Source organism: Ochlerotatus camptorhynchus, unplaced genomic scaffold (genome assembly GCF_037179485.1).
Source record: "Ochlerotatus camptorhynchus isolate MF236.1 unplaced genomic scaffold, CSIRO-AGI_Acam_v1.1 ptg000086l, whole genome shotgun sequence".
Lineage (NCBI taxonomy): Eukaryota > Metazoa > Arthropoda > Insecta > Diptera > Culicidae > Ochlerotatus > Ochlerotatus camptorhynchus.
In genome coordinates, this window is record NW_027040576.1 from 940,251 (window position 1) to 966,765 (window position 26,515).

Below are 26,515 nucleotides of genomic sequence, written 5' to 3' on the forward strand. Positions count from 1 at the left end.
TATCAAACATCACTTATACCGATTCTCGGGAATCTGATTTTATTTATTCGTAAGACATTCAAAATATGTAGGGTGGGGCAAGATGGGTCATCTACTAGATTTATTTATATTTTTAATTGTCAACATCAACAGGCTCAATGTAGCCCTAATACTGGTTTTAGCATGTTGATATTGAGAAACAAATAAATTAATAAATATACTAGCTGATCCATCTTGCCCCGTGACCCATCTTGTCCCACCTTACCCTATATTTTAACTAAAAAAAGATCACACTTAAAACTTGTTTTAGGACACAGGAATACATTAAAAAGAATCTTCCGGAGGAAAACGGAAACAAATTCCGAAGAAAGTTGTAAGAAACTTCCCGGAAATGTCGGGAAAAGTAGAAGCTCTTTCGGAGAAAGTCCAAAGAAACGTCCGGAAGATCTTGGAAAAATCTTCCTAGGGAAGTTTGAAGAATATTCTTCAGAAGCCCTTTTGGGTAATTCGGAAGAAGGTACCAGGAGAAGTTGGAAGAATCAACCGAAGGAAGTAAGAAGAAACATCAGGGAGAAGTCGGAAAAACTTCCTGGGAAGTTAGAAGACGAAAGCAGCTCGGAAGAAAAAACCTCCGGGGAAGGCAAGAGATACTTCGGGGAGAATTCGAAAGAAGTTGTAGTCAGTTTAGTTTCCGGCGGCAGTTAGAAAAAAGTCGAAAAAATCTTCTGGAAGTTGAAAGACGCTTCCGGAAGAAGCCAGAAGGAATTTTAAAATATGTCGGAGAAAACTTCCGGGAGGAAAGCGGAAGAACCCTCCATGGGTTTTACTCGAGAAGCTAGGAGAAACTTCCTGGAGAAGATGGTAAGAAACTTCCTGGAGTACTTCGGAGGAAACTTCTGCAGAAATGCGGGAGAATCTTCCCCCGAAATTCATAAGAATTTTTAAGCGACAATCAGAAACTAGAAGTTGCAGAATTCGGAGGAATCTTCCGGAATGAAGTCTGAAGAAAGTTGGAAGATACTTCTGGTAGAAACCAAAAGAAAATTTGGGCAATGTCAGAAGCAGCTTTCTAGAGAAATCAGTATAACCTTACAAGGGAACAGGAACACAGAACCCTCTTCAAGAGGATGAAAAAATAACCTCAAAAGAAACTTTCAGTAGAATTGGTCTAAGGGAATGTCTGAAGAAGCTTCCAGATGAAGTCGAGAGAAACTCCTGAAAGGATTCAAAAGAAACTTCCGGTCGAAATTGGACAAAAATTACTGGAGAAGCTGCCTAAATCTTCCTGGAGTATTTTGGAGGCAGCTTTTGGAGAAAGGCTGAAGAATCTTCCAGTGAAATTCAGAAGAATTTCCGGTGGTAGTCAGAAGAAATTTCTAGGATTAGTCGGAGGAATTTTTCGGAAGTAAATACGAAGGAAGCTAAAAGATACTTCCGTGAAAAATTGAAAGGATTTTTGAAAAAAAAAATCAGAGGAAACTTCCGGGCGGAAAGCGGAAGAACCTTTGCAGGCGAAGTTGGTAGAAAGTTGTGAAAAGTCGGAGAGTTTTCGTGAGACCACGGAGGAAACCAGGAGGACCTTGGTTCAAAGAAATGTCCTGTAGAAGTTGGGAAAAACCTTCCGAGGGTCGGAACAAACTTCTAGAGGAAGTCTTGAGAATCTTCTGGAAATTTGAAAGAAATTTACGGTGGATGTTGGAAGAAACTTCTGGTATACTTCGGAGGACACTTCTGCGGAAGCCAGTAAAATTTCCGGCGGTAGTCAGAAGAAATGTTTCGTTGAAAGACGCTTCCAGAAGAAGCCAGAAGGATTTTTGAAAAAAGGTCGATGAAAACTTTTGGGCCTAAAGCGGAAGATCCTTCCAGGAGAAGTTGGCAGAAAGTTGAAGAAGTTGAAAAGAGAAACATTCAGAGGAAATCTAGAGAAAGTTCTGAGAATTCGAAAAAAAAAAATCCGATGGATGTAAGAAGAAACTTCTGGTACACTTCGGAGGACACTTTTGAAGAAATCAATAGAATTTCCGGTGTTAGTAGAAGAAATTTCTAGGAAAATTCGGAAAAATCTTCTGAAGTGAAGTCCGAAGAAAGTGGAAAGAGGCTTCCGAAAGAAGCCAAAAGGTTTTTTGAAAAATTTTCGGAGGAATTTTCCGAGGGTAAAGCGGAAGAACCTTCCATGGGAATATTGCAGAACACTGTGAAAAGCTGAAGACCTTCCGTGAGAACGCGGGCCACTTCCAGAAGGAAACCAAAAGAACTTCGATAAAAACATCCAGTAGAAGTAAGGGAAGTCGAGAGAAATTTGGAAAGGAAGTTTGGAATTCGAGAGAAATTTACAAAGAAAGTTGTCAGAATCTTCCTGTGGTACTTCGGAGGAAACAAAATTCGGAAGAACCTTTCAGTGGGAGTTAGAAGAATTCTCGGCAGCAGATAGGACAAACTTCTAGTCGAAGGAAAAAAGTTGGAAGACAATCCCGCAGAATCTAATAGATTTTTTTGTTAAATGTCGACGGAAACTACCGAGGAGAAAGTGAAAGAACCTTCCATGGGAAGTTGGCAGAACATTATGAATAATTAGAGAACTTTCGAGAGAACGCAAAACATCAACCAGAGTAAATCAGAAGAACCTGAGTAGAAACTTCCAGTTGAGAAACTTTTGGGAGAATTCAAAACATATTTCCGGAGGAAGCTGGAAGAAACCTTCTGGAAAAGCTAGAAGAAACGTCTTGGGGTACTTCCAAGGGAACATCTGCAGAAAGGCGAGAGAATCTACCAGCGGAAGTCAAGAATTTCTAGATGGGTAGTCTAAATAATCATCTAGGATAAGTCGGAGGAAAGGAAATCCGAAGAAAGTTGGAAGACAGTTCCGGGAAAAGACAGAATGATTTTTGGGACATTTCGGAAGAAACTTCTGGGGGGAAATCTTGCACAGAAAGTTGACATACAATTAGGAGAAATGGGAAGAATTTTCCCGCGGAAATAAAAATAAAAAAACTCTTGTTGGAAATCGGAATAAAAAACTTCCAGGGAAGTTGGAGGAAGTTTCCAGGAATTGAATAAACTTACGGGCGGAATCAGATTAAACATCCGGAGCAAGTAGGAAAAAACTTCTGGTGGAAGCAAGAAAGACTTCTAGAAAGAAATCCGATAAACAGCTTTCGTAATATTAGAAAGAAAGTTGAGGAAGAATTCGAAAGAAACTTTGGTAGGGAGTTCCGAGGGATGTTAAAAATAAAATTGGGTGACTAAACTTTGCAAATCATTATGAATCGTTCAACAGAAGCTGAAAAATGAACATTTCGATGAATTCCGTAAAAGCCATAAGCCCTTTCTTGAATCCCGGGTAGATCGGAAAATTGAAACACTAAATGGAGATTGAGAGTGGACTTCAAACGGACTGGTGATTCAATCCCAAACGGAATGAATTACTAGAAATTTCAAATGGTCTGAAATTCTGGTTTTTCATGAATAATAGAAATTATAGAAATTTCTTATTAAATTCGTACTGATAACTTCAAATTCCATTTGAGATTCCAAGAATTTTAATTCATGGAATCTCAATGGAAATTTTGAGTCCTAATAAGACTAGGATTCTTGGAATCATCAGTGAAATACCATACGGAATATGTATCTTATGATCCGCAAGCCAATCTTAAATCCTTATTAAGGATCTTTTGGAATCCCAAAAAGAAACTGGAATCTTAAAAAAAACTACGATTCTTGGAATCCTAAAAAGGTTAAATATCTAAGTATTCCAAACGTAAATTGTATCTTGAGATTATTTACGAATCTTAAACCTTTACAAGAATAAATTGGAATCCTTAGAAGACTAGGATGCTTGAAATTATAAATGAAATGTGATTCATTAATTCAATAGTATAAAGGGAATCCCAACTGGAATGAAATTCGAGAAATAAAAAAAAAAAACAGAATCAATATCTTGATATTCCATTAGTAAATCTGGAAGGTTTAGATTCATAGAACCCTAAATGAAAAAGGTCTCGAAATCTTAAACGGAACACAATACAGAATGGAAAGTTAAGAATCCCACAACAAATGATTGGGATTCTTCCAAAATGGAATAGATATCCTAGAATTCTAGGAGGAAAATTGTTTTATTTTATTTCAAATTCCAAAGATAATCTGGATCCTTTAATAGATTAGGATTCTTCCAATCCCTTAATAGATTGGGATTCTTCAATTCCCGAAATGGATTGAGAATTTTTGAATCAGACAGGATACTTGGAATTCCAAAAGGGATTTGTAGAATTTTAAATGAATTGAGATTTACGAAATCCTTAACTTATAATCCTTAACGCAATGGATATCTAAGAATTCCAAAATTCCTTTCCTTGAGAGGAACTAGCCTACGGCTAAACATATCATAAATAAAGAATTTAAAAAATCCTTTTTTGAATCCCTAGCAGAATCTAAAATCCGCATACAACTAGGAATTCTAAATAAATTGGATTTCCTGGTTTCACAAATGGATTTTCTGGGGTTCTAAGAACCTCAAGAAAATTAAGATTTTTGAAATCTTAAACCGATTGCGATTCTTTCCAAATTTCACCAGATTTGGAAATGATGATAATGAAATCCCAAAGAAAGTTTCAATATATTAGAATTCTACGAATCTTCAATAGATTGGGATTCTTGAATTCCAAAATGGATTGAGAAACTTTGAACTCGAACCAAATTGAACATTTATCATACATGACCTCCGGACAATGCTTGATTTTTTCAAGAGTAACCCAAGGGTTATTCTCACACTATTTGAAAACAAGATGTTAAGGATATTCCAAGTATCAATTTAGTGATATTGAAAACATAATTTACGTTCCCAATTTCTGTTAAGACATGGTTAAAGAAAATAAATTCTGAACTATAAATAGATCACTGGGCGTTAATGGATTAATAAATATGATTCTCTACATTCTAGATGAATTGGAAAGTAAAGAATCCCCATTCATATAGAATTTCAAGAATTCTATCTATTAATAACAGATTGCATGATAACAATTCAGTTTAGAGTTTAAAATTTCCCAATCCATTTGAGAAAGTCATGAATTTCAAGATTGAGAAGCATTGAATTCGAAACAGAAAGGATAATTAGGAATGGGTATCTTGTAATTCTTGAAATTACAAACAGATAGAAAATATTGAATCAAAATTGTACTTACCGCGACCGTAAACCTTTCGAGTGCCGCTTGCAGACTAGCCACTTCTTCGTCCTTTTTCCTCATCTCACTCTTAAGCTTATTATTATCAGCTCTGCGAAAAAAAGAAGGAACGGCAAAGTTATTACATATATTTCGTAGCATATTCCGGAAGACGATGGCGCCGATTGACGCTACTCACTTGGCCTGTTCATAGAGAGCTTTGTAGTCGATGTAGTCACCGCCATTCTCCTTGGATTCTCCAGCATCCTTCTGCTGGTCCGCTAACTCGGATGCGGTCGAACCAACGCGCGATCGACCCCGTTCCGTTCCGGACTGTTGACGAAAGCAAACAAAAATTAGTATCTATTCTAATAGCATTACTTAAGATCTAAAAATGAAGGTTGTAGTTTGAAAGCAATGATTTCATCGGGTCCCAAATCTTACTTCGTATCCCTCGCTCTGGACGGAATTCGTACTGTACGATCGGGACAGCGATCCGGACGCAAGATTGGACGACGCTATCGAAGCCCGGCTTCGATTGCGACTTCTCCGCTCGTGATCCCTCAGCGATTGACTCCTGCCGACGTTGGTCGATTTGTTACCATACGATGAAGGGGAATAACTGCTGTTCAGGCTTCCGTTAGAACCGGACAGGCCATTGGAAGTTAGATGGTTGACACGTTTCAGCGAATAGCTCGATCCGTTGTCATACGTCGACGTATACGGACTAACGTAGCGATCTTTGTACGAGGAACTGTACGAGCTGCTACTGTTGCCGTAGCGGTCCTTGTCTTTGTAGGGCGATTTGTAGGCCAGGCTCGAATTGCTACCGTACGAATCCCGCCGGGACGAAAGGTTGGAATAGTCGAAATAGTGACCACCATTGGAGAGGTTCAACCGTCCGGAGGGACTGGAAACCGTGGCCGGCGAGTAGGAACTGTACGAACTGGTGGCCGAGCTGTACGGATTGCTGGCTCCGGTGTAGGATCTACCGTAGCTGGAACTGAGTGGACTGGAGATCGAACTGTTGAGTGGGGTGGACCTCGTGAGGGACGTGGCCCGACGTGTGACAATCGGTTGAACCGTTCGGGAACGTGATCGGAATGACATTTTTGCTTGGTTACTTGTGAAGCCTTAGTTCTGTTTCAACGCGAGCGAGCTTAGTCACCTACAGGCGAAGAGTAACAGTAATTAGTGACTAATATGTTTCCACTTACGCGAAACCAGAAAACTTGACTTCCTCGGCTGTGAATCAAACAGTGTGCGTGTGCTACCAACTCTTACTAACGGTTTATTTTCGGTCCCCTCATCAGTGCAATCGCACCTTTACTCGCTATTCTTATTTTCTTTCGACTTAGATGTACCCAGGACACGGCACGCGAGACAGAGAGCGATGAGAAATCGCCGTTGTCATGTTTTGAGAAGGAAGAAAAAAAAATCAAAAAAAAAAGAAAGAACATCTTACAACCGACATGGGCGTGCAATAAAATAACGTCCTCCTATTTTTAAACCATAATACCGGCTATTTTTAGGCAGGCCATAGTCCGAAATAAAACCGTGCGTCGCGTCATCCATGTGTTCACCGACTCACAGCAAAAGTACGCGTGCACACCCTAAGATGCGGTGCGGTTCGGGGTTCATTAATGAAAAGGAAAAATTATAAACACTTTCCACCACCACCAGCGGATCGAATCGCGTGGGTGTAAGAATAATGAATGGGGTAATCACAATTATGTACGGGAATTGTTTTTTTTTTCCAACGGAAAAGAATGTAGATATTGAGGGGAAAGAAACAGGCGTACAGGAGTCAACGGTTTTACGGTAATTTAAACGCTATAGGCAAACAATCGATGATTTGTGACTTGTTTCTGTCCTTGCGAAGTGCGACACGAATGCGTCCGTCCATCTATATACTTTACGTGGCTAATTTGTTGATGGATTTATAACGCTTTATAATTGTTAAAACTTTACATTTCCATCTTGATTTCGGCGGTAGTGGAAACAAAGTGGGGGCCGCCATAGCTCAGTCAGGGCATATTTCAGACACTGTCATTGGGTAAAATCTCGGTGACTTAACTATTCATCAACATCTCATTCATTTCTTTGTCATGACAGAACGTGATCGCGGTGTGAAATTAATATGCTGCCACACAAAAATGCGAGATAAAAGTCATGAATGCTCTGTCATTCAGGAATGATATCACAGAACAAAAATGGACACCTAGGAAGCATGAGAAGAATACTTCAAGGCAATGGTTTGGAAAGATTTTTTTTCAACAATAGAGTTATTACCAAATGAATTAATTAAAAATAGAAATTAATCTTTGGGTTCTGGAATTTTTATAGCAATGTCATATAAGGTGGCTGGATTTCGATCCCGCACGCATTTGACGTCATCGTCACTGGGTTTGAATGTCTTTAAAAGCAACTCGATAATAAATGGTGTTAAAATGTTAGGGGCTCGGTGGCCTAATGGAGACCGTTAGTGCTTACTGAGCAGAAGATTGTGGAAATTGTCTAAAACGTTTGAAAACGTGTTTACAACATTCCAAACTTCTCAGGTGAGTGTGACTATTGTCGACAACCTTTCCGTTTGAACTGCGTGTTAGACTAACTGTTCTATTATCAGCCGCATTTTGTAGTGCGTATATTTAATTTAAAGAAAAACCTGGCGTAACAGGTTTGCTCAGTCGTATAAATGTAATCAGATTGATATTAACGTTTAAGTTTTAGTTGCTGAAAATTGGCGACGGGTGCCGTCATTTACCCTCTCAAACATTTTGAACATTTTAGTTGGATTTTTAAATAACTTTTATCGGTCAAAGAACAGTTCATGATATAAAGAAGGTGTCAACTTCAAAAGAGAAAACTTCCTTTAGAGCAGTTCAGTTGTATTGTTTGATCAATTTTATCTGTCAAAGAACTGCTCATGATAAACTAGGGTTACCATAACAAAAACTTGAAAAGGAGGACATTTCATTTGAGGTTTGGAGATTAAGGAGGACAATGATTCCTTTTCTTAACATTAAATGAGGACAATGAGTTTTTATCAAACTTTTTAATAATATGTGCGCTATCACATAATTCGTGATTTGCAAAGGTTCAATTGAGATAGTTCATAACTTGTAGTCGTTACCAATTCAATTCAAATTCTCGTAATACTTCTGAAAATGCCTTCGTAATTCATTTTTGATACTTGGAAATGATCTAGTCTAGCTGATTTGCATGAAAACTACAAATACTCAGAGGAAGAGATAGGCGGAGAAAACAAAATACAATTCGGCAGCAGGGATTTGTTCCTAAATTATCTTGAAACCCTTGCTAGAAGCTAGCATTTCAAATTACTTTTATTTTTGATTCGATTTACGTGCAAAATAATAATTGATTGCATCGCAATATTTTGCACATTTCTTGGTGCCATTAATTAAGCAACGAAGATCAATTAATCAATAGAGTTAGAATATTGTTTTTGGTTACCAAAACTAGTTGAATTTGAGAATCACACAAAACATAAAGGTGATTGAATTTCTGTTCGATTGCAATACTCTCAAATTTATTCTAGTAAGCATAAGAAATCCTCGGAATATTCTAATTGGAATGTTCGATTGGCTCAGATTTTGACAGTTCATTTGGCTCAAAACATTCTTTCCGCCCATCTCTCCCTCTGAGTATTTCTAATGAAAACTACAGATTTACAGCCTCTTCGCTCTCAGTAAGGCAGCGGACTGAAAAAAAATCAAGTGTAACTTTTCAAATCGAAGTACACTCAGGTCTTTTTTTACACGGGGTATACGGTCCGTGTAAAAAAAAACCGTGTAAAAAAAACCCTACGAGATTTTGATTTTTCGCATGCTTAAATGTTTTTAAAAAATCGGATTTTCGATGCGATTTGTAATTAAAGCATGATATGGTCCATATAGACATATTTTAAAAATTTCTGTATTTACACCAAAAATTGTGATTTTTTTTTTAAGTATGCCATTCGATTACAAATAGCTTGAAACGGATAATGTGATTGGAATCAAGTCGATAGGTTGTATCGTTGTCGAGAAATCGTTAAAAACGTACCGTGTAAATCGTGGAAAACCGTGTAAAAAAAAACCGTGTACCTACTTTTGTAAACAATCTTTTCAATCGACGATTTGTCTTAACTGCTAACTCACCCAAGCAAACAAACACCATCGTCAGGTAGGGGAATCTTTCCCCTGCTAGCTGGTGTTGTTAGTTTCTGTGAATGAGCTTGCAGTTGCCACAAATCGGCGATTGAAGTGATTGTTTACAAAATCAGATACGTCGAGTTGAATAGCTATGCTTGAAATACCTAAAATCCCATAGAACCAGAACGTCAAAATCGATCACATGTTAGATTCAATATGTGTGACTGTGTTCCATTTGATGAATTTTAACTTAAATTTGACAGATAGAAAATTTTCAAATAAATCTGCCATTGTACCCGACTTATTTCTGGCAGGCCAGGAATCAATTTTGACAAACACTTTTTCGAAAATCACACGATCAACAACAGAGAGATTTTCGAACATTATAACATTAAAATTCACCAAATGAACCGTAGCCTAATTGTAGGGGCTGTAGTATACTCCTAGTCCCACCATCGAATGGCATTTGCTAGATAAGATGAGGTTGCGACATAATTAAACAAATGAGCTCTGCAAACAACGCTCTTTGAAAACAATTTTATGAATATGTTACTGGAAAAAGTGTAAGTATTAAAAAGGAGGATATTTTCGGGCAAGAGGAGGATGTAGAAAAAATTATTGAAAAAGGAGGACATGTCCTCCTTTAGGAGACCATATGGTAACCCTCTGTGATATAAAGAAGGAGGCAACTCAGAGTGAAAAATGACTTGTATCATTATATATCCCTTCACGAAAAATTGATGCGTGAAATATGAGAAATGGGATGTGGAAAGTGAGATGTGAAAAGTGAATAAGTGGGTAATAGATGTGCAAAATTTAAGTAATTAATGGGCGGTCCATATGCCACGAGAACAGTTTAAGAAAAACTCCACTACCGACAATACCAAAATCAAATAATGGAGTTTGTGAGCTTCCGAATCCGAAGCAAAACATATCCAAATAACTTACTACTACTATTACTTTATCTATCAATCCTACTCACTTTAAACCACATTTGGGTGTTGAAGGCTTTTTAGATTTGAGTTTAAAATATAAATACGAAAAGTAGCGATATAACAGGCTCTAAGAAAACTATCCAAAAGGGAAAGTCTGACCCGGACGACACTAATCGGACCGACTGATTTCTGTTAGGGGGACTGGATGGTTTTTGTAAAAAGGACGTTATTTAAAAAAAATTAAATGAAATTTCTCTGTGCAGAACTGTCAATAAATCGAGAGAAATTTCCAGCGGAAGATGTTGTAAAGAATTAACAGAGAAGTCCGATAAAACTTCCGGAGAAATGTTGGAAGAAACTTACAGAGGAAGCAGTAAACATCCAGGAAATTTCCGGGGAAAGTCGGAAGAAAATTTCAGAGAAAGTCAGTACGCACTTCCGGGGCAAGATAGACACTCATCTTATTTCCTTTCAAAGGTAAGGGAGCAGATGAGTTTGCTGGTCGAAAGATCATATATGATTACCTTTGTATGGGTCCCCTCACATTGCTCAATCCCAGGCAATGAGAAGGCAGACTCTCTCGCAAAGGTGGGCGCACAACAAGGCGAGATTTATGATAGAAGAATTTCACATGATGAATTGTTCCTATTAGTACGTCAGAGTTCTCTTTTAAGTTGGCAAAACGATTGGACAAGTAATTATCTTGGGTGGTGGTTACATTCCATTACTCCAAATGTTTCTTCGAGAGCGTGGTTCAAAGGTCTGGATGTAAGTCGGGGATTCATTCGCGTGATGTCAAGACTTATGTCCAACCACTACTCGCTAGACGCACATCTCTACAGAATAAATCTCGTTGACAGCAATGTATGTAGGTGCAGAACCGGTTATGATGACCACGCAGTTTGGCAGTGTCTGGGTAATGACGCCTCCAGAGCACGACTATTGGATACCCTAGTGGCCCGAGGTAGACAACCCTTCGGTGAAGTAAGAGATGTATTGGGAACCCGTGATCTTCTTAGAGTTTGATGTGACCATCCCCTCCTTTCCACACATTTTCCAGCCATTGTATCCCTGTCTTATTATCCACCTGTTTCTGTGCTACTTGCCCCTGCCCAGCCAGCATTTGATCAACCGTTCGAGAGTAGTATCTGAAGGAGGCTTTAAAAACCTGTTTCCCTAGGTATCCTTCCAATCGAAATTGTTACCCATTAACCTGGAGCCCGCCACGAGTAATTGGTACACAATACTAACCTAGATTACTGCTGTTTAAAATGTTAATTCAAAAATTACGGATTTTTGGCTCCGCAAAGTGTCTGAGCCTAGTAAATAAACAAACTAGTTATAAAAAATGGCATAATCCAAAGGTTACTCCGAAGAGAACTCATAGGGATTTCTGGAAAATATTCTTAAGGAATTTCTATGGAACTAGAATGTAATTCTTAAAAGATTTTGCAGGGCTTTGAGAGGAAAGCTTCAGGAAAATACTTGGGCAATTTAAAGGTTGTAATAAGTAGAACTACATGGCAATTCTGAAGAGAGTTCCACGGGCATTGTGAGGAAATATCTAAGAGGATTTCAAAGAATCTCTCAGAAGAACGCAAAGAGAATTCAAAGGATACTTCCAAAAAATATCTAAAAATCCACAACTGCAAATAAATTTTTACGAGATTTCCAAAGAAATGCTGACAAGAACAACTTATTTTTCCCAGAGATACATTATTTTCCCTACAACATTGTCTCAAACGTCACCGAATCCTATCAAAAATGTGAATTATTGCTAATAACAAACAATTATGCAAAGCTTCAGGCAAACTGGAGAAGGTCGAGTTTTTTTCCGATTCGTCATTTGAAGTGGAGCAGACAGAAGCTCTTTTGAATATGTTGTAACTTCCTATCAAAAAATAAACTGTTTTCCTTCAATTAGGGGCTGTCCATAAACTACGTAGACAGTTTAGTGGCGGGGGCTGCAATTATCCACGGCCCATACAATTTTTTTTTTTGTATGGACAATTGTCTACGCAGGGGGAGGGGGGTCGAGAATCCAAAAAAAATGTGTACGTAGTTAATGAACAGCCTCCTAACGTTGGTCTCTGTTCCGAAATCGAGTACCAATCACCGATGAGCGTCGATGGCGAGTTGGTGATTAAACCACAGGACTGCAACACCTGTCATCTGCAAACAACTCGAGTGAAGTCAAATTTCTCTGGTGCTAATTTGATAGCTCCTCCTTTTCCTCTATGGTTAAGCTTGGTACATATCACGCAGCGTTGCGGAAAATAGATAGAGTTTTCTAGATAACCTTATAGGAAAGCATGATTCACGCAAAATAGTGCTCGTCAATTCGAAAATAACTAAATCATTTTTTAATTGTCCATTGCGGTAAGAATGGTTTTGCAGCCATTGCTGCCATCTTGCCGCATTTACTGTTATATGGTTGGAGCTTAAATATGTTATTGATCACCAGCGCTGTTGATGTTTTCGGCAGTTTCAAGAGCTGAATCGCATTGCAGGGGGTTGGATTAATCACGGACGGCAATCAAGCGCCACGGAGGCGACTGCCACACCTTTTGAATCCATCAACATATCGGCAGGGACCAACGGCTTTACTTCCCTTCCGAAAGCTTCCAAAGCTGACCAAATATTTTTTCAGTTCAGAAAAATATCTTCGACCCCGTCCTGGATTGAACCCAGATGCCCTGGGGTTAGAAAACAGTAACGCTCACCAATTAACAATGAACTTAATACAATAAAATCTGCATTCCAAAATCTTCACGATTTGAAAGAAAAGGCCGTTCCCTGCTATTTGAGACTAGTACAGAAAATTTCCATCGGGTTATATTGCACAAACCAATTTTTCATACAAAATAATTGAGCGAAAAGTGGTCCTTAGCAAAAATCGCTCAAATTTATTCACATTTTGAATAGACTATTTTATTTATGCTTCAAGACTTGAGATTGGGCAAACAGAGGGAAAAGTACATATAGTTAACAAGTTAACATAATTTGATCAAAATGTATACAAACTTATTTTGAAATTACAATCAAATTCCCAGCTATTTCCCAATGAATTTTATGTTATCTCTGTTGAGTGGCCAGTTTGGTTGTATTTACTTTTCACAACTTATTCTTCACATTTTACAACTCACATGTCATACCGCACTTCCATCATGACAACGACTTGGAATTTTGGGTATCTATTCAGCAAACCCATTCGGAAAAGATCAATAGTTTAGTGGTTCACGTCAAGGTTAAACCAACATTTTGGATTTCAAATTTCAACGACGATTGCTGACGTTTACTTATCGAACCTTCCGTTCCAAAAATACCTACAATGCTGTTCGATATAATAGCAGCGCATGTCGATTTTCAAACAAAATGGTCACCTTTAACATGATGTAACTTTGTTATCTTATGAAATTGAGCTGATACCTAAGTCACAGCATTACAAATAAGTTCAATTTTACTAGTTGTCCTAAATAATAGCAGTTTTAATAATTTTTATTTCAGCTCAATTTTTAGATTTAAAATTTTACATTTCTCAAAATTCAAACAATCCCCACTCAATTAACAAATGTTTATAATAGCTAAAAATGTTTAAAATATTTGCAGTACATAAATTTTCAAATAAAAAAAACTGCCATTATGTCGATCAATGTTATCTAGTATTACACAGGTGCTCCAAAAAATTTGTTATCGTAAAATTGAACATATTTGTTGTTCTGTGGCGATCGTTTCAGCTCAATTGATCTTAAGAGAACAAAGTTACAACACGATCAAGTTGTCTGAATATCTGTGACCCCATAAATTGGGAAACGCTGCCGAAAATTAAACATTGTGTAACATGCATTTACGTTACCAAATTTCAAACTGTTGTTACTATCCTAGACCCTTGCACTTCTTGCAGTCTGATGCCATTTAATACAACAAAAAAGAAAAATGGCTTATGGTACACGCAAAACAAATGGCGTAAACAAAGGATGTAAGTATAAACTTCTTACAACCGCTGTAAGTGCTTCTTACGAGATTTTTTTTTTTCTTACAACAGCTTGTGTCTTTCGATGAGAGCAGTGAGTGAAGCGTTAAACAACGATTGATTACGCACGTTCACCCCGCCAACAACTTCTGGTTATTTTCAACTTCTGTCAATGTACTTCACAGTACTCAGAATCAGAATAGCGATTCACTTAAAAGGCATTTGAAAACAAGTATCGAGATGTAGCCCGAGAAGAGTGCGGTGTCAATCAGCAGCAATTCCACCACTCAAGTTACGATAATGTGCAAAACAACTCACTCGGAAAGCAAACGACACCACACAAGGCGGCTAGAATCAAGTTCTACATTATGCTCTAGCCTTGACTGGATCGAATTTCATTTGTAAAAATATACAGCCGGCCCTCGAACGAGCTCTGTTGTTGCAACTTTGTACACTTTCGGTGTGCAAGGTGGCGAAACTGCTGCGTAGCTATTCCCGCAACGACGACTTTGACTTTTAGGAAAATCTATTTTAAATAGGGACCAGTACTGGAATGAGAAATCGACGCTTGTGCGCCAGCCCTGCCCGTTTTGTGAACAGGAAAACATGTGGCCATTACCTTGGACAAGGAGGGGGGGGGGACCAAGATAAATCCCGCGTGAGAAAAGATAAATATTTACGACGGTTGGTTAATTTCACGGATGCGCGCATCCATGTGTGTGGTCCCGCCGCCCGGGCCCCAAAGCCAATCGATGGTACTACGTGTTCCAGAGTTTCCCAGCACAACGCATACGCTAGGTAGGTAGGCGGTACAACATGCGGTTTTCCTTCTCTCGATCGTCTCTCGTCTGTTGTTTTAATAGCGCGTCGGGTCAGGATGATTTGTCGAGAGAAAGCCACTCTCGCTAGACACAGCGGTGCGCTATCATCATCGGTTAAAAATATCACACTCACGGTTCATATGACCGACGACGCGGACGAGAATAGTGATTTTTAGAGGAATAGGATGCATATTATGCATTTTTTTTTGTATGGCTTGTTCCTTCGTACGGTAGAACGGAGCAAGATCGCCACTCTAAGGTTAAAATCAATTTTGTATGTTATAATCGCAATTAATACATTGAAATAGGGTCTGTCCTTGTTCTCTAACGTCTTCTCTAGCTCCATATATTAATTAAAGATCAATGTATTAAAATTTGATTATTTACAAAATGGATTAAAAAGTTACTTTTTAATACCGTTCTCAGACACCAAGACTTCTGAGGAGGAAGACGTGCACTGCACATATAGCAAAATTTGATCTTTTTTTTAATATTTCTAAATACTTTTTGGAACGTTACATAATTTAAGGGTAGTTTTAAAATATATAGGATTTTTTATGTAAAATTAAAGGGTGCTCATCTTGCCCCGTCCTACCCTACTTACTACCATGATTATACAATATATTATTTGGTGCTGTTGGTATAAAACCACCATATAGAAGTCGCTTTGATTAATTGTTTGGACAAAAACATCCTTCCATCATGCCCTAGTTGAGAAGATACCCTTAACCATGGGACTAAAAAGCGTGGAATGTGTCATTAGTGCTATTGTTTGCAAATAGCCTTCAATAAATTTTACAAAAAAAGAACAGAAATTGAGAAAAATCGATCTTGTTTTCCATGCTGAGCACCAATGCTACCGACGCCAGGGAGGCAGCTCCCACACCTGGACCCTACGTATCGACCCATCAACTCATGAACCGGGGACCAACGGTTTTACTTGGATTGAACCCAGACTTACACATTGTGAACAAATGATCAACATATTGCGAACTAATGGCATAAAAAAGAGATAAGAATAGAAGCTACTTTGATTTGACTCATTCAAACAGTGCAAGAAACAGTAGAACAGTAGAAGTGATCTAAAGGATAACAGGATCTACTGTTTCCCTACCCCTATTTTAGGGTTAAAAGCAAGGTTGTTTTAAATGTTTACGTGGAAAAAAAGGAATATGATTTGATAGATCTTTAGCATAAAAACCCAATTAAGACCTAACATCACATAAGGGAACATGCATAAATTACGTAACATTTGAGAGGAGGTGGGTCTCAGAAGTTCTGACCGATCGAAAGGTGATGGGATGAGGGTCTAACATTGGTCAAACATTGAATTTGTCTTCTAAAAACCGCATTCGCCTCTGAGTTCCGTTCTCCGGAAAGTTAAAATGATCACGGTCACCTGCAAAGGGCACACTTTAATCCTTCTTTGGCTTCGTGTGAAATTTTGACCACCACCTTCGGCCTCATCATCATCATTGCCCATCGGTACACGCACTCCATAATTATAAATCACAGCACACACACATTGCACATCGAGACACGCACAGATAGAGCAATTAACATTTTCGTAACCCAAGACGGCGCGGCAGCGGCGTTCGGGGTTCATAGCTCAATTTTCCCAATAAAGGCATTTGATTGCACGATTGCTTCTTGAAAGGTCACACAAACACACACACAAACCAATCCAAATATGGCATTAAGCGCAGCCCATAACAGACACTAATCATATGCGTCGGTCTCCGGATGCCGCGATGCAACGGATGGGAACGACAATCATAAGAGTAAGTGCACACTGTTTAATCCCAAACTTGGAAGTCACTAACAGGTACCAGGTACTACTTAACGCACCCCCTGGGGTGTAACGGCTGTGTTCTACACACACACGACACGACGACGACGATGCACAGGTAAGTCGAGCTTCAAAACTGAATGGCAAAGATCGATCCTTCACGTAACTCGTCCGTTGGTAGACTGCTGAACGGAACGGTAGCGAAGTCGCTGTTTTGTGTGGATTAAAGATTTTCGCGATAGAAAAACCAACACAGAGAGCGACGGTGGAAAATGGGAGAGGGAGATTGAGCTAAAGTCTGAGATCATGTGTTTTTCCACACTGAAGATCATCAAACCAGCAGGTAGGCTGGCAAACAGGCAGGAGCAAGAATCTCTGGTTCTGAGAAAATTGCTGTTTCGCTAGAAATCTCTGCTGAAGATTAATGTGAGAGAAAAGCAACAGATTTATGGCATTTAAAAGTTTTCCGGGACGCGAGAGATTGGCTTTGATTCGGAGAAATGGTTCAATTACACGTCAATGGATTTTTGGAGATGAAACTGATTATCTACCAAAGTGAGGAGGAAAACATGGCGATATTCTTCGCACATGAAAAATCATAAACTTGGGAAAATAGAATCACGATTCAGTACAAAATGATAATGCTTGATAAAATCATAGGGCGTAATTGAGCAAAGAATTTAAGAAATCTCTTTTTTATAAACTTCATCTCGATTAAATCCACTTCAGCGTGTCATTAAAAATACCAAATTGACAGTTCAAAGAATTTTGAGAACTTGGAAACAGGTTTAACAGGGTGCGACACCATTTCAGCATACCTCACATCACTTCAGCACACCCCCCTTAAATCAATCTTCCGACAGCACGGTAAATTTTCTTTTACAGCATTCGTAAATTAACTCGTAAGCAAAGAATTTGATGCACGAATGTTGGATGTAGCTTTTTGTCTTCATTGTTTAAAAATTGTCGCATATGCCGAAGTAATGCTCTACCCTACTTAAGGAGTTTTTTAAGCATTCGAATGTGAATTTTCTTTAAATCCCACGCTTAACAAAAGGAAAATATCAGATTAGGACATGCAGGGCACGATCTTCAATAAATCCAACCAGTTCATTTGATTCGCTGACGACGTGGATATTGTTGGATTGGAAGAACGTTCCAGGCGTTGGCAAAGCAAAATAAATAAAAGGAAAAACAAGAAATTGACCAAGTGAGTAGATACAAATTTCAAAAATAATTTTCTCTGAGACACCAAACTTCAGATTTGAAAAAGTTCTCGCCTGAAATAAACTTTCTTAGAAGTCTCCTAAAATTCCAAAGAAATTATCTTCTGTATTTCTTCTAATGCTACCACACATTATTCTCTTTGAATAGTCCCGTAAATTCCATGAAATGATCATCAGAATTCTCTAACAATAATACAGAAAGAGGCTTGAAACTCTGCTAAGTATTACTTTAAAATTTATCTCAAAACTTCGATGGAAATTTCCTTGAAGCTTTCCTTAGAACTCATTTGAAATTATCCACAGAACTTTAATTGAATTAATTTCAGAATTCCCTTTGGATTGGCCGCCTTCTCTTCTATTCACAAGAACCTTGCAGTTTTCCTTACAATTTCTTTAGAATTCACATCAAAATTACATGACAATTTTAGTCACAACTCCTTTGTAATTCTCTTTGAAATTACCTTAGAATACTCCTCAGAATTCTGTTGGGAATTTACTTTGAATCCTACTTATGATTTTCTATGAATTTTGCTCAGAACTACCAAGGAATTTTCCTTACGTGAAAGAAATCCTCAAATATCACTTCAAGTTATCCAAACCTTTTCGAGTTGGAAAATCTATTGGGACACAGGAAATTGCACGCTGGTTACATTAATTTATTCCTAATCTTTCTTTGAGAGCGTGGTTCAAAGGCTTGTGGTAACGATTGACTTTTCACATAGTAACTAGCCATAAAACAATTTTAAGCACCAACAAATTGGGTAAAAATTCTCATTTCACTCCAAACTACCCGAAAATGATTCGTGCCGTGAGAAATCACCTAGGTATCTTTTGATGCACAAATATCCCATCATATCCAGCGGCATTTTGAGATATTGAAGCGTGATATTGATTGGCGTGAAATTTGTTAAGCTTCTGTGTTCGGTAAGTTGAACATTTTTCTAATATGTATTTTTTTCTGGTAATTTGTGCAAAGCGAAAATACCTCTTAATGCATCAAAAAATTAATTTTTTTTAGAGGCCCAATGCTTAGATCCATAGGCAAACATTTGAGCCTTTTTCTCCGGATTTAAATCATTTTTCCATCAGTTTTTAGGAGCCTTGATCGTCCTATGTTTAAGTTTAAGAGTGGTACTGAGAATTGAAAAAAATCCCCTTTTAAACATTATAGAGTTTTCAGTTGGGACTTGTTAAAACATGAGCGATATTTTAGGTGAATGGGACATACGGTTAAATTCTTCCGATGAGGTCATTCTCTTGTAAATTATTTCGTTTTTGTTATTTTTTACTGATGTTTCATTTTGTGCGACAGTCGACATCATCACAGGATCAGATTTGAATGGTGATACCATCACCAGTGGTGGCAAATTTACATTTTTCGCAAAACCATCGCCCAGAGCAAAACAAAACAGCTAGAAAACGGGTGGTCGTGTATATGTACATTTCAAGGGAACGGCGGAGATGAATAATAAGAAAATGTCTTATTTTTCACACAGTTTATTGTAATTAAATTTATAAATGCAGTAAAGTCGCTCTTGTATGCTTCTTTGTGCGAAAATGTTCTGTTGTTGGCAGAAACCAGTTCAGAAATGTCACGACATTTTTGCCGCTAAGCCAGTTTGTTTTTGTGTGTCTTCGCTATGGTCATTGCGAAAAGTACCAAATGTTAAGAAAACAATGTTAAACTCCAGTACTCGTACCACTACTGACCATGACACAATCAAGGTTTCCGCAACGGTTGTTGTGATTTATTGAAAAATCAGGAACTTGGTGACCTAGTGACGACCGTTTCTGCTTAGAAGATCGTGGGATCAATCAGAGGTTTCTTCACATTAAGGTGCTTTCTGTTCTGTTTTTAAACATGGCCACATGATTTCTAGATGAACATTTCAAAATATTTCAAGTGATTTTCAGTCGTAGGCTGGTTTATAACTATATTTCAAATGGTCCTATCTGCTTTGATCAATTTTCTTAATCGACTTTCTCTTTCGTTAATAACTCAGCTGCAAAAACATTCCCTGTTATGTTTGGTGTTCTGGCTGCTAGATGAGAACCTCAATCATCAAGCCATGTGGCAAAAATAGCTCGAAATCTGTTTGTTTAACCGTGTTTATCAACAGAGAAAGTCGGTGAAGATAATTGATCAAAGCAGACAGGATTTTTTGAGAATTAATCTAGATTTAACAAACCGATTTCATTTGTTTTGAACGATCGTCTTTTGTAATGGCTTGTTGTAATGTAAGGAGCTCGGTGGGCTAGTAGCAACCGTTTTTACTTACTGCTATCGCGGGTAAATCCCAGGCTGCTTTCTATTATTGAAGATTTTTTTTTGTAGATGAGGACGTTGAAAATTGCAGCTGATAGAACTTGGTCAGAACTATGAGTGAAAAAAATAGTACAGTCAACTCTCCCTATTATTGAAGGGACCATTGAGTTACGAAGGAAAGTTTTGGAATTCTTTATGGAAAAGGTGGTCAAAGTAGCTTGGGTTTTCATCGAGATAGGGACAGATCAAGTAAGGGAGCGACTGTATTATCGATAAAATATGACGAATTCTTGATTCACTGCCGTGAGATGACAATGTGAAGTAAATCCATTTTTTGAATCGTTCAGAAAACAGACTTTTATGTTCAACCTCGCAAAATGATTTTGAAAATTTGCAAAAAAAAATATGACTTGATCTAAACATAGCATAAAATATTAACCTTGATGTTTAAAACAGCTGGTGGCCGTCACTTTTATGTAGAAACAGAGAAAAAAAGTGCAATGGTGGTTATATTAAGTACCCAGGATCACATAAGACACATTTGGACATGTTCCAGGTGTACCTTGGGTTGTTTACAATCTTTTAAAAAACCCATCATACGACACATAAAATCAATTTTTTTTTTAAGAAACACAGTTGTTCCGTGCTGTTTGGCCAAACCTCGCTTCCTGTCACTACGGGAAAATGGCTCAGGAACGGTATACCGCCAACAACGTGCAAGTCGTACCCAAGGACAAAAGCCCTCCAAACTCCCCGGAGCTCCACCCAATTTTTAAAATATTGGGTAATCGTTAAGCGGAACCTCAAGGAAACAGCTGGAAATGAGAAACAGTTCAAAGCAAATCGACGTTCAGCATCAAATAAGGTTGATAAAACAGCGATACAGAATCTGATGGAAGGTGTGAGACGTAAAGCACGACAGTTCGCATTTGGAAAATCGGAAGACCAATCAAACAATTTTCCTGCATTTTATAGTCATTGAACTTCAAAAAGAAATAAAGTTTGATCATTTATGCAATAACAATCAGTGTGCACTTAATCATGACTGACCAATTTTTGACCGTTCCACCCTTTAACTGTCTGCGTGAAAAAAAAAGCAAACCAGTGTTGGTACACCTGTCCACCACACGCTTGAAGTTCGGACACGGGCCATTATGGGGTGCTTATTGCTTGCTGGTGGCAATGGCCGTGCCACTGTCCCCACGGTCAGCAGTGTCAGGGTCATAGTGTTGATGTGTTTTTAGTTTTTTTTTCTTCCTTCGAATATGACAGCACAACCGACGACGAAGACGCACGGTATTTCATTGTGGGATTTAGAAAATTCATGTTCCTGTCTTTTCGATATCCAGGCATGTGTTCGCGGAAGTGTTACTTGAACATCGCTGTCTAACATCCGGTTGTTGATCATCTTTTTTTCCGTTGCTTGGAAAGTCTAACAATCAACTGGATTTGTTTGGTGGGTTGACCATTTATCACTTCAGTGGAGGCGCTTGGTGGTCGGATTACGGAAAACAAGCACCATGCGTCACCTATATTTGTTAATCTTCTCTCAACAGCTGGCCAAAACGCGGTGTCATGCTTATATTATAGAATCTTTCTTTACTGCAATCGGCTATTTTCAACTAGGTAACCGCCAGCACAAATTGAACTCATTTCGTTTCATTCTTACCATGCGACGTTTAGTTTGGCAGTGTCGAAATTTGACCATGGCAGTTTTTCTTTAAACTCTCGCTCTCGTTTTTCGTCGATTTTCAATGCATCACCTCTAGAAGAAAAAAAAACCTAAAAGCAACGTCCCGATTTACCCATCGCTCATTTGCGAGTGCAAAACAAAAAAAAACACAAAGACTTGCCGTTTTTCCTTAAATTTTCCTACTGCCCGACATCTGACAACTTGTCATCACGACCGCCGTCAGTGGATCACAAGGAAAAGCCATAGAGTCGCACTCGCATCCCCGCCCCGTTGTCATTCCTGAAATCGTTAACGTCGTAATTAATCTTCCCCCAGTCGACTGCCGGGTGACACAGTCAGACTGTCTGGTTGTATTGATATTTGGGAAATAGTACCCAGTACCTCCTAGTACTAGTGTAGTAAACAGCCGAAACCGAAACTCGTAGAAGGAAACATGGAAATCTCTCCAAATTTAGTGCGCCCTTTCGATATAGTAATAACCGCGAGTGGCAGACACATTCTGTCTCCATTTGCTCGTGCCCGGTTGGGCCGGAGTGTGCGGGATTAATGAACCGTTAAAAGATGCAATCCTTCCCGTGCTAATTGGACCGTTTTAAATTTGCTTGAAAAATTGGTGGGTCACGATTAATAACCGGGTTTTTCTTGTTTATTTTATTCGAAATCACGCTAAGTGGTAGTGGGCTAAACTTGGCACGTTTCTTAATTTCATAAAGAAAATTATTACTGGCACAAAACGGTTTGCCAAATAGGTTATTTTCTCTTAATTGTTTTGATCAAAGCTCAATTTATTCGAATCCACTCTGCCGCCATTTTTTCTCACCTTTCTTGACTTGAGACGAGTTTGTTTTTCCTGCTGTCATAAATGTTTAAGTCGAGTAGAAACACTCGGTTAAGCGAAGGTTAACTCCTCAGGGAGTAAAAACAAAGCCGATCAAGGTTGCTGCTATTTTCCGGATCGTGGATCGTGCACGAGCCAAACTCTCGCTTGTGATTAGAAACAGCAGTAGGGTAGAGCGCTATTTCAGCCTAAGCGCCTATTTTCGCCCTATTGAGCAGAAAACATCAAAAATCGTCACTAATATTTAGTTCAAAAGCTACACTGCCAATAGTCGCATATTAGTCCCATATGGATTTTCGTCAATTTTGAGATAACAACACTATCCAATATCAAATTGACAATTGCATTCATATTGAGGTTAACTACCCCATTTCCGGCCTATTAGGCATAACCCACACTTAGTCTTTCTTAATCTAGCGTAGTTTAGCACCGAACGGAATGTTATTATTATGGATGGCTTAGAAATTTATTTACCTTTCCGTACGTACCGTAAGATTTGATAAAGAGAAACAAATTGTTGAGATATTGTTAAAAGTCTAACACTACTTCTTGACGCCAAACTCGGCCTACAGATTCTAAACTCGGCCTAACACATTGAAACGTAATTGAAACATCAATGAATTCACTTCGGCCTATCGAATGAAGATTGATTCGGTCGGAGCGCTTCATTTGTATTTGAGAATATTGGGTGCAAACACATTCACATTTCGAAAAAGAAGTGTAAATTTCTGTTCAGTATGATACACATAAATGGAGCGTCACATATCATATAAGGGTTACATTATATATCATGTAAAGTTCTGAAACATTTCATGCAACGTAGCAAATATTTTATACAAAAACCCATTGTTGTAAACAACATTTTTTACAAGTTGCTCGATTGCGTGAAATGAAATACAAGTTTACGTGAATGAATGTTTACATCACTATTCAAATCACGCGTTAATATTGACTTCGTTCGGTAGCATTTGAACTAAAGTATCGTACCAAGCGACCAATTTACATGTTAACGCCGAAATCATGGATTTATTTGATGTTTTCAGCTTGATAGGCCCAAAATGGGCGCTTAGGCCGAAGTAGTACTCTAACCTATGTATAAAACTACGGCCTTTGATCATGCAAAAAAACAAAGTAAGCGCATGTCAGCACTATCCTTTAATTCAATCGTCCAGAGGTCAAGTTACAGTTCTACTGTTTGAGTTGTCTTATTTTTCATTGATATAACAAAACATACAAGCTTTATTACGACTGAATTAAATTTGAAAAATATATCAATAAACTTACTATGAATTTTCAAATATTTACATGAGAATTGCACTTCGTAGCTTCGAATGGTATTTTCTCAATGCCTACTTTTTAATATGGGACTGATATGCGATTATAGGCTGTACAAAACTAAGCTTATAATAGTGCATGGTACGAATAGTTAAACCATTTTTTACGACGAAAGAAGTCCAATAGCATTTCAATTGTTTCAATGCATTGGGAGAGGCAATTTTGACGCTGCAGATATGTACCGCGTAAAAACTGACCATCCGATTTCAACATGCACAAATCAATAATAGGTTTGTTACGATGCGTTAGTTCATTAGCTACAACATAGATCCTATTAGAGTGCATTGTATGAATATTAACGCTCATTGTTCTCAAAACAAAAGAAGCGCTCCTAGTGAATCCCCCTTTTCTACGTTTATCCGTTGGACGAAGAAAATCTAATGGCGTTTCAATGCGTTAGGACCAGCCTTGTAAGCGGTCACGGTAGTCGACACATTTTTTGTGACAATCGACTGCCTTTGCTTTCGACACTTGCAAAACAAGCTATCATAGTACAGTATCAAACTCAAATGTCATACGACAGGCTCTGTCATACGACACTGTCGCTGAAGACCGTCACGAATGTATGTATTTTAGTTTTTCTCATAATAAGAGCTGCTGATGTTGTGCTTGTGTGAATTCTGAAAATAGCAAGCAATGAAGTCCTAGGAATAACATTTCTGATCAGAAATGGTTTAATTTTCATCAAATTGAGGAATTAGAACGAAATCACTCATGTCATATGATAGTTATTTGATAATTTTCTTTTTGCTCAAATGTTATTCTACCGGTTGTGTCTTGTGAGAGAGAGTGTACGAATACAAACAGACTGTCGCGCACGACAACGAAGCAAGTGTAGTAAAAAACGTCAACTGTTTCAACCCCTGGTTAGGACGGAATTGAATCTCGTAGAAAGAATTTAGAATCAAGAAGCAGATTTTAAACAATGTGTGATTCTTTATCAAATCCAACGGTACTTATGGAAAAGTGAATAAATTAAGAAGTCCTCTTTATAGAAATATTTCATTTTTTGTTCAAACCCGTTTGGAAAAGAGGTAAAGCGCGGGTTGTGCTCAAAAACCAAATAAAAATTGATTATTTTTGGCCCAAAACGGATAATATGCAAATTAAGATTATTTCATAGATTTCTGTGAAATTTTACCGAAATCTCAACAGCTGAACGTTCGGTCGGTGATTTTTCACAGAATATCAGTGAAACCGAACGTTCAGCTGTTGAGATTTCGGTAAAATTTCACAGAGATCTGTGGAATAATCTTGTGTGTGATTGAAATAAGATCGTTAATTTGTACTGTTTTGCACTCGCTTTGTTCGTCACTTTTTCCTATACCTAATGCATTGCTTGTCACAAAATCCCCTTAGAGCGTGATATAACATATGTATCTTATGAAATCAAATGTTACACATGGAAAGGTAAGTGAATTAGAAGTTCACCTTAGTGTAAACATTACATTTTGTTTGCACAAATCCGATAAAACTAAAATGAAATACGCAGATTGTGCTCAGTAGGACAAAAATTAGGCCGAAAACCCTATCGCAATCATAAATTTGAGCAGCCGAACGTTATTGCATTTTTCAAATAACAAAAATAAACCCTCTTTCTCTTCACGTGTCGGTGCTATTTCGGGAAAGAATGTTTCCCCCTTCAATTTTCCCGCCACTTCCGAGATGGAAAACAGTCCGTGTTTTGATTTAGTGTGTCGTAAAAATCATAGTATCAAGTAGCACGCAACGGAGCAACTCAAACTCGATGTCAGCAGGAATGTTGGTAAGCGTAAAAGTTGCTTCCTGGCTAGCTCTAGAAAAAACGCAACGCCTACGCACTATATTCCGCCACGTGGAACGGAAAGTAGCGGGCGCGTTTCTTTGATGCTGTTTTTCATGGGTCTACGCATAATAGATTAACGAAACATGTAAAAGTGGAACAAATTATAAACAAATGCGTTTACTTTATTTGAATACGGTACATCCATTCATGCAGATCGACCGAACTGGGAAAGAAGGATTTGTTTAAATGCAGTACCACGAACAAAAGATTTACAAAATTTGTTAAAAGAATCCCCGCTTAAACGCAGTCGAGACTGGAGAGTTATAACATGTTATGACGGTTGTCAAATAATTGCAACACAGAAACCACCATCAAGATAGCGCTATAATATGTTATAACCATTTATAACTCTGTAGTCTGAACGTACTAGTATACAGATTCTGTAATGTGGTCATTGAAAGACTTTGTTAACAATTTTATGAAAATGAGGTTAAAAAAAAACAAACATAGATAAATAGAATTGGCTACAAAATGGTGAATTGATGGGCTACAAAATGGTGAATTGATGGAGCGGATTACCTA

General features: G+C 38.1%; 1 protein-coding gene across 10 annotated transcripts in view; it reads right to left on the bottom strand.

Annotated features, from left to right (window-relative positions):
• Mbs (Myosin binding subunit) overlaps positions 1-26,515 on the bottom strand; it is a 175,794-nt gene that overhangs the window by 15,617 nt on the left and 133,662 nt on the right. For all 10 annotated transcript variants that reach the window (XM_065218435.1, XM_065218441.1, XM_065218438.1 and 7 more), the window contains 2 exons: positions 5,335-5,468; positions 5,157-5,247 (listed from right to left, as the gene is read on the bottom strand). In XM_065218435.1, the coding sequence (XP_065074507.1) occupies positions 5,157-5,247; positions 5,335-5,468 (225 nt within the window). The remainder of the gene's footprint in view (positions 1-5,156; positions 5,248-5,334; positions 5,469-26,515) is intronic.